Raw genomic sequence first — 9,640 nt, forward strand, 5'->3', positions numbered from 1 at the left:
ACAGGTCTGCCTGACAGCACTGTACCTTACCAATTATAAACATGTGTTAACTTTTCTGCCAAAAGTTTAATATGAGATCACTCTGTTATTGGTCAATGTGCAGCCAGAAAGGCAAAATTGCCCTAGGCATACCAAATAGAGGGAATAAAATCCAAAAATGCCAAAGGGGACCCAGTGATGATACCCAAAGCTCGCAAGAGCTCTACTGCTGACTCCCCTCTGTGGTTACTGCTACTGTTGAAACTGCTGAGAATCTGCACTCTTACTAAAGGTTCAAGATCTTGGCAGCCCATGTTCACACTGATGCTACTGGACTCACTGTCGAGACTTCTGGGGCTTATTGTTTGTGGCCATTGATAGATCTTAAGGCAGAAAATATGGAAAGATGTGTTTTCTCCTCCTTCCTCTTGAATTTAGTATTTCTCTCAGACCTTCCTTTGGAAGAACCAAACTGGAAACTATCTGACAAGGAAACTTAGAAAATCTAGTTTGTAGATTTCCAACACCCTGCAATATAGAAAATGCTGAAGGAAAAAAATGAAACTAAAAATCAGTTTTCCCAAGGAGTACTATCACAGTATCAACTTCCCTCATCCCCTTAGTTTTAGAGGCCTCTTTTCTCATAAACTGTGATTTGATTCAGTGCCATGGCTGAGAAACTGAGTTTCTCTGACTTAATAAGAGATTTATTTGAAGGATATTAGAAAATGGATTTATTTGAGGATATTAGATGACTCACAGAACTTAAGGGAAACCTGTAGAATCCAGTTTAGCAAACAACAGGATCTGGGAACCAGGAACAAGTGTAGGTAGGGTGAATGTAGGGACCCTGCAAGGAACTCCTGCTTAAGAAGAATTCACTCTATTTTTAAATTTTAAATCTCCATGGAAGAAGCAAAGTCCAAGGGAAGAGAATCAAATTGGACAATCTTGGAAAGAATGGCAACTTCACGGGGAAAGGAAATTTTCCTAAAGTAAAATAGTGATCTGTCACTCAAAGATATAGAAATGATTTGGGGGCAGAAAACAAACCAAACCTACAAACCAACAAACAAAACCAGGTATTATCTCTATATACTCCTTCCACCCTGAGTCAATTCTGGAATTCTCTGGTATAATAGTATCTATTCCTCCTCCCTGAAACTTGCAACCCTATCTCTAAATGGGATTTTTTTTCCCCCCTTAGGAAGTTTTGCTTGAATGAAAAGAGGAGTTTTATTGACATTTTAACTCCTTTCTTTGACCTGATTAACACTTCTTGGCATTTTCTGCATCCAGGACAGCTCCTCAAGTGAACCTCGTATGTTCATGGTTCCTTCCAATTTCTCTAAGAAGTGAATAAAAAGTCACAACATTGTATTCCCACCCTGTCTGTTCTTTTCCTTTATTTTTTCCTCTCAGGGAATATTTTCTGGGTTCACTCCATTCTCCTGACTGGCCTAAGCTCCATAACAAACTTCATCATGTCTGTCATTCATTGAGCACATTACACACCAAATGAGATAACATGGATAATTTGAAGCACCCATGGGACTTTATTCATATTACTTAATTTAATCCATACCAGAACTCCAGTGAAGTTCTCATTGCATACAAAAAATAGAAAAATTAAGGCTCAGAGAGTTAAGTAACTAATCCAATGTTGCATATCCAGTTAGTAGCAAAGCTCCTATTTGAGCCCATTACTGCTTGATTCCAAAATCTGTATTTGTTCCATAGAACTGTGGAATCTGTTCTGCCTCCCAAAATGGGAGGGACAAGAGATGGGAGAGAGATCAGAGTCTAGTCAGACTTCTTGACAATTCTTTATTTTGAAAGAGCATTTTAGATAAAACAAAGGGATGTGACAACATAAATAAAGCTGGAAAATCAGGAAATCCCCATCTTTATCAGACTGTTTTAATTTCAGTTTTTTAGGATGAGTCATATACAGTGACCCCCATATTTCTGGCTACTTGGGAATTTAGCTTTTTTCTTGATTCAGTTTGACAATAGAAAATGTAAAAAGAAAATTTTAGTTTTAAGAAATTATTCTGCAATTTTACACAGAGACATGATGCCACTTCCTTGTAAAGGCCTAGTCAGGTTTGTTTTAGAGATAGTACCCTTTGCTGTTGAGGAGAGATAATCTGTGAACAAAAAGAAATAATCCTTTATAAAGTTGATATAAATGTACAAACATATTATTTCAATACTGCAATTATGAGGACAGATGGAGTTTGCAAGAGTGTTCACATATACTACCTACAGTGTTCCAAGTTCTGTCATGGGTGCTTTAATTTATCTGCATTTTCTCATTTAATGCAGGATACTATAAGTAAATTCTATTACTATCCTGTTTCCTTCCTTTTTTTTTTACATTTAAAAAAATTTTATTTATTTTTTAAGTTTCTTTTCAGTATTCCAGAATTCACTGTTTATGCACCACACCCAGTGCTCCATGCAATATGTGCCCTCCACAATACCCACCACCAGGCTCACCCAGCATCCCACCCTCTCTCCTCCAAAACCCTCAGTTAGTTCCTCAGAGTCCACAGTCTCTCGTGGTTCATCTTCCCCTCCAATTTCCCCCAACTCCCTTCTCCTTTCCATCTCCCCATGTTCTCTATGTTATTCCTTAGCTCCACAAATAAGCGAAACCATATGATAATTAACTCTGTCTGCTTGACTTATTTCAGTCAGCTTAATCTCTTCCAGTCCCATGCATGTTGATACAAAAGTTGGGTATTCATCCTTTCTGATGGAGGCATAGTACTCCATAGTATATATGGGCCAGATCTTCTTTATCCATTATCCCTGTTTTCAAATAAGGAAAAACTCAAAGAGTTGAGCTCTAAATTTTGGCTGTTCCCTTGCTGTTTGGAGAAGCCCAAAAGGAAAGGAGGTTGTGAAAGACCCCTCTCCCCTTGCTAAAGGCTTGTTTAAGTAACCTGATGTCCCCACAGCACCCCCTCTCCCCTTGCTGAAGGCTTGATTGTCCCCATAGCCAGATGGCAACACATACCAGGATGTCTATTGTCTGTGATCACCCGGTCTGTCAAAAGAAAAAACAAATGAGGAATAGAGTGTATCTGGGACTTTCCAGGGTGCTGAGCCAAGGCCCACCAAAACAAACCATTGTGTCCTTGCCTTAAACCAGTGCCTGACAATACTTGATTTAAATTTACCAATCAGATTCCTGTAACCAAGCATCTGCTTCTGTAAGCTCGCTTCCCGCCACCCCAACCCTGCCCTATATAATCTGCTCCCCAACGTAGCCCGGCGCGCTCAGTCCACAAAGGCTGATGCGTCCGCAGGCGCCTGTGTAACCAATAAACCTCTTGCAATTTGCATCCGGTGGAGGCATGCTGTTTGATTCTTGGGTGCGGCTCCAGGGTCTTTCAGTTGGTATAACATGATTCCATAGAAAGGTAAGAGAAGAGATGACTTGATTAAGTCCACCATCCTCCAACTTGGCAGGTTGGGGAATGGGGAGAGGGTAACATGGAGACAAAAAGAGAGTAGGGTGATGGGAGTAACTTTAAATTTTGATTCTCTGTTATAATCTGCAATCTATTTTATTCAGTAAGTTTAAGAAGGATTTCAATAGAGTCATAGAAAAATATATCATTAGGGAATTATCTAGAGACCTCAAGAGTTGACCTTTAAGAAGAGACCATGGTGGGCCTTAATCCCAGGTCATCTTTTCTTCTCATGGTATATATTCATTATCCCAAGGCCATTTTATCCATGTCTGTAATTACCTTTTATAAATCAATGACTCTCAAATCTATGCACAATCCAGACCTTTCTCCTAAATTCCCTTTCATGTATCCTATTATCTTCTAACCATCTCACTTGGATGACCCAGATGGAACTATTCTCTGTGACTCTGCTCCTACTCTTTGTTTCATGTTCCAGTGAATGGAAACACCACCCACTCAGTTGTCTAAATAAGAAACCTAGACATCTTTATTTATCTTCTTATTTTTTTTCACTGTTCTCCAACCTTCCTGCCACAAATCCAATTTCTCTCTGCCAGGAGTTCAAATGACGTGGAGAATGCTAAGCTTTCAGGTGCTGGAGTAGCTAATGAAAAATGAGCCAAGAAGTTTTCCTTCTGCTTCAATTTTTTGAAACAGCTTCAGGAGAATAGGTATTATTTCTTCTTTGAAAGTTTGGTAGAATTCCCCAGGGAATCCGTCAGGTCCTGGGCTCTTGTTTTTTGGGAGGTTTTTGATCACTGCTTCAATCTCGTTACTAGATATCTAGTCTATTCAGGTTGTCAATTTCTTCCTGGTTCAATTTTGGGAGTTTATAGTTTTCCAGGAATTCATCCATTTCATCTAGGTTGCTTAGCTTATTGACATATAACTGTTGATAATAACTTTTGATGATTGTTTCTACTTCCTTGGTGTTAGTTGTGATTTCTCCCTTTTCATTCATAATTTTATTAATTTGGGCTCTCTCTCTTTTCTTTTGGATTACTGTGGCCAATGGTTTATTGATCTTATTGATTCTTTCAGAAAACCAGCTTCTAGTTTCATTGATACGTTCTACTGTATCTCTGGTTTCTACCTCATTGATCTCAGCTCTAATCCTGATGATTTCCCTTCTTATGTGTGGAGTTGGTTTGATTTGTTGATTGGTTCTTTAAGGTGTAGAGACAGCTGGTGTGTTCTGGATTTTACATTTTTTTTGAGGGAGGCGTGGATGGCTATGTATTTCCTCCTTAGGATCGCCTTTGCTGTATCCCATAGGTTTTGGACTGAAGTCACTTCATTTTCATTGGTTTCCATGAATTGTTTCAGTTCTTCTTTGATCTCCTGGTTGATCCAAACATTCTTTTATTTATTTTTTATTTTTTATTTTTTATAAACATATAATATATTTTTATCCCCAGGGGTACAGGTCTGTGAATCGCCAGGTTTACACACTTCACAGCACTCACCATAGCACATACCCTCCCCAATGTCCATAACCCCACCCCTCTTCTCCCATCCCCCCTCCCCCCAGCAGCCCACATGATCCAAGCATTCTTAAGCAAGGTGGTCTTTAGCTTCCAGGTGTTTGAGTTCCTTTGGAACTTTTCCTTGTGTTTGAGCTCCAGTTTCAAAGCATTGTGATCTGAGAATATCATCATCACTAGCCATCAGGGAGATTCAAATTAAAACCACATTGATAAATTGGAAGGGGAGGTGAATCACGAGAGACTATGGACTCTGAAAAACAATCTGAGGGGTTTGAAGTGGTGGGGGGGTGGGAGGTTGGGGTACCAGGTGGTGGGTATTATAGAGGGCACAGATTGCATGGAGCACTGGGTGTGGTGAAAAAATAATGAATACTGTTTTTCTGAAAATAAATAAATTGAAAAAATTAAAAAAAAAAAACCACATTGAGATACCACCTTACACCACTTAGAATGGCCAAAATTAGCAAGACAGAAAACAGCTTGTGTTGGGGGGGGATGTGAAGAAAGGGGAACCCTCTTACACTGTTGGTGGGAATGCAAGTTGGTGCAGCCTCTTTGGAGAACAGTGTGGAGATTCCTCAAGAAATTAAAAATAGAACTTCCCTATGACCCTACCATTGCACTCCTGGGTATATACCCCAAAGATACAGATGTAGTGAAAAGAAGGGCCATCTGTACCCCAATGTTTATAGCAGCAATGGCCACGGTCGCCAAACTGTGGAAAGAACCAAGATGCCCTTCAACGGACAAATGGATAAGGAAGATGTGGTCCATATACACTATGGAGTATTATGCCTCCATCAGAAAGGAGGAATACCCAACTTTTGTAGCAACATGGATGGGACTGGAAGAGATTATGCTGAGTGAAATAAGTCAAGCCGAGAGAATCAATTATCATATGGTTTCACTTATTTGTGAAGTATAACAAATAGCATGGAGGACATGGGGAGTTAGAGAGGGGAAGGGAGTTAGGGGAAATTGGAAGGGGAGGTAAACATGAGAGACTATGGACTCTGAAAAACAATCTGAGAGTTTGAAGTGATGGGGGGGTAGGTTGGGGGAACCAGGTGGTGGGTATTAGAGAGGGCACAGATTGCATGGAGCACTGGGTGTGGTGCAAAAATAATGAATACTGTTATGCTGAAAATAAATAAATCTATCTATGAAAGACCCACAGCAAATATCATCCTCAATGGGAAAAAGCTTGCAGCCTTCCTGTTGAGATCAGGAACATGACAAGGATGCTCACTCTCACCACTCTTGTTCAACATAGTATTACAAGTCCTAGCAACAGCAATCAGACAACAAAGAGAAATAAAAGGTATCCAAGTTGGTAATGAAGAAGTCAAACTCTCTCTCTTCACAGATGACATGATTCTTTATATGGAAAACCCAAAAGACTCCACCCCCAAACTACTAGAACTCATGCAACAATTCAGCAATGTGACAGGATACAAAGTCAATGTACAGAAATCAGTGGCCTTCTTATACACTAACAATGAAAATACAGAAAGGGAAATTAGAGAATCGATTCCATTTACTATAGCACCACGAACCATAAGATACCTGGGAATAAACCTAACCAAAGAGGTAAAGGATCTGTACTCGAGGAACTACAGAACACTCATGAAAGAAATTGAAGAAGACACAAAAAGATGGAAGACCATTCCCTGCTCTTGGATCGGAAGAATAAACATTGTTAAAATGTCTATACTGCCTAGAGCAATCTATACTTTTAATGCCATTCCAATAAAGATTCCACCGGTATTCTTCAAAGAGCTGGAGCAAATAATCCAAAAATTTGTATGGAATCAGAAGAGACCCCAAATCGCTAAGGAAATGTTGAAACACAAAAATAAAGCTGGGGGCATCACGTTACCTGATTTCAAGCTTTATTACAAAGCTGTGATCACCAAGACAGCATGGTACTGGCATAAAAACAGACACATAGACCAGTGGAACAGAGTAGAGAGCCCAGATAGGGACCCTCAACTCTATGGTCAATTAATCTTCAACAAAACAGGAAAAAATATACAGTGGAAAAAAGACAGTCTCTTCAATAAATGATGCTGGGAAAACTGGACAGCTATATGTAGAAGAATGAAACTTGACCATTCTCTTACACCGTACACAAAGATAAACTCAAAATGGATAAAAGACATCAACGTGAGACAGGAATCCATCAGAATCCTAGAGGAGATCATAGGCAGTAATCTCTTCGATATCAGCCACAGCAACTTCTTTCAAGAGATGTCTCCAAAGGCAAAAGAAACTAAAGTGAAAATAAACTTTTGGGACTTCATCAAAATCAAAAGCTTCTGCACAGCAAAGGAAACAGTCAAAAAAACAAAGAGGCAACCCACAGAATGGGAGAAAATATTTGCAAATGACAGTACAGACAAAAGGTTGATATCCAGGATCTATAATGAACTCCTCAAACTCAACACACATGAAACAGGCAAACATATCAAAAAATGGGCAGAAGATATGAACATACACTTCTCCAATCAAGACATACAAATGGCTATCAGACACATGAAAAAATGTTCATCATCACTAGCCCTCAGGGAGATTCAAATTAAAACCACACTGAGATATCACCTTATACCAGTTAGAATGGCCAAAATTAACAAAACAGGGAACAATATGTGTTGGAGAGGATGTGGAGAAAGGGGAACCCTCTTACATTGTTGGTGGGAATGCAAGTTGGTGCAGCCTCTTTGGAGAACAGTGTGGAGATTCCTCAAGAAATTAAAAATAGAACTTCCCTATGACCCTGCAATTGAACTCCTGGGTATATACCCCAAAGATACAGATGTAGTGAAAAGAAGGGCCATCTGTACCCCAATGTTTATAGCAGCAATGGCCACGGTCGCCAAACTGTGGAAAGAACCAAGATGCCCTTCAACGGACAAATGGATAAGGAAGATATGGTCCATATACACTATGGAGTATTATGCCTCCATCAGAAAGGATGAATACCCAACTTTTGTAGCAACATGGACAGGACTGGAAGAGATTATGCTGAGTGAAATCAGTTAAGCAGAGAGAGTCAATTATCATATGGTTTCACTTATTTGTGGAGCATAACAAATATCATGGAGGACAAGGGGTGTTAGAGAGGGAAGGGAGTTGGGGTAAATTGGAAGGGGAGGTGAATCATGAGAGACTATGGATTCTGAAAAACAATCTGAGGGGTTTGAAGTGGCGAGGGAGTGGGAGGTCGGGGTACCAGGTGGTGGGTATTATAGAGGGCACGGATTGCATGGAGCACTGGGTGTGGTGAAAAAATAATGAATACTGTTTTTCTGAAAATAAATAAATCAATTTAATTAAAAAAATGTATATTACAAAAAAATGTCTATACTGCCTAGAGCAATCTATACTTTTAATGCCATTCCAATCAAAATTCCACCAGAACACAGATCTTCTTAAACAACAGCATTGAGAAATCGGGCTGGCTATTTATCCAATTATATCACTCTTTCGTGTCATCCGTTTTTAGCCTGTTTATGTCTAGAACATCTATCAGTGGGTTGCTAGGAAGAGGCTCAATGTTTGTGTTTTCACCAGATCAGTTTCAGAGACTGCTAAAAATTAATCCAGACTGGAAAACCCACAGACTTCTTGATTTAAGTGCTGGAGATGGAGAAGTCACAAAAATCATGAGCCCTCATTTTGAAGAAGTTTATGCCACTGAACTGTCTGAAACTAAGATATGGCAGCTTCAGAAGAAGAAATACAGAGTGCTTGGTATAAACAAATGGCAGAATACAGGGTTCCAGTATGATATTATCAGCTGCTTGAATTTGCTGGACTGCTGTGATCAGCCCCTAACTTTGTTAAAAGATAACAGAAGTGTCTAGGAGCCAACTGAGGCAGGGTCATCCCGCCCTGGTTTTACCCTTTCATCCCTATGTGAAAAATGTAGGTGGCATATGGGAGAAACCATCAGAAATTTTAGAAATCAAGGGACAGAACTTGGAAGAACAAGAGAATAGTCTGCCGGAAGTTTTCAGAAAAGCTGCTTTTGTTATCGAAGCTTTCACCGGATTACCATACCTGTGTGAAGGCGACATGTATAATGACTACTACGTTCTGGATGACTCTGTCTTTGTTCTCAAACCAGTATAGACACATGGAGGCCCGATCTTCAGAGCCCACCCCAAGAATGTACACTCCAGAAGAGGGTCTGCATTTGCGATTATGTCAAGGGAGGACATTTGGGGACTGCCATTCTCAATATCATGTAGGAATTTAAAAAGCCAAAATACTAATTATTTCTTTGTAGCGTGTAAAAGGAATGTTTTTTGAAAAAACAAAACCCAACTCTTTGAGGATTTTTATCAACTCTTTACTCAGTATACAGGTCACACTCCCAAGTATGGAAGATAGTTTTTATACTTAATTACAGTAGGGACTCATTCCCAGTCAAAGCAATGGTCACGACGTCACATGGAACCCATAAATATGGATTGTTTTTAATAAAGTGAAGACTGGCAATAAAGCTGTCCATTCAGTTGCAAATATTTGGTTATAAAAGGTATAGCCACTGATATTCTTTCATGTTTAGAAATTCTTTCTGTTATTATTCAAAAAGTGTTTTTAATCATGCTAATAAACTTCTTTGGAGATGAAAAAAATGAGCCAAAATGACAGTAATGGTAACAGTCAAGTCTTTAACCACTT

At 39.4% G+C, this 9,640-nt stretch overlaps 1 protein-coding gene across 1 annotated transcript in view; it reads left to right on the plus strand.

Annotated features, from left to right (window-relative positions):
• LOC116569987 (methyltransferase-like protein 9) overlaps nucleotides 1-9,085 on the plus strand; it is a 28,773-nt gene extending 19,688 nt beyond the window's left edge. Inside the window, 3 exon segments of the mRNA XM_032306496.1 lie at nucleotides 3,175-3,200; nucleotides 8,370-8,840; nucleotides 8,842-9,085. Coding sequence (XP_032162387.1) covers nucleotides 3,175-3,200; nucleotides 8,370-8,840; nucleotides 8,842-9,085 — 741 coding nt within the window.
• Nucleotides 9,086-9,640: the final 555 nt, after the last annotated feature.

This window comes from Mustela erminea, chromosome 12, assembly GCF_009829155.1.
Source record: "Mustela erminea isolate mMusErm1 chromosome 12, mMusErm1.Pri, whole genome shotgun sequence".
Taxonomy (NCBI): Eukaryota; Metazoa; Chordata; class Mammalia; order Carnivora; family Mustelidae; genus Mustela; species Mustela erminea.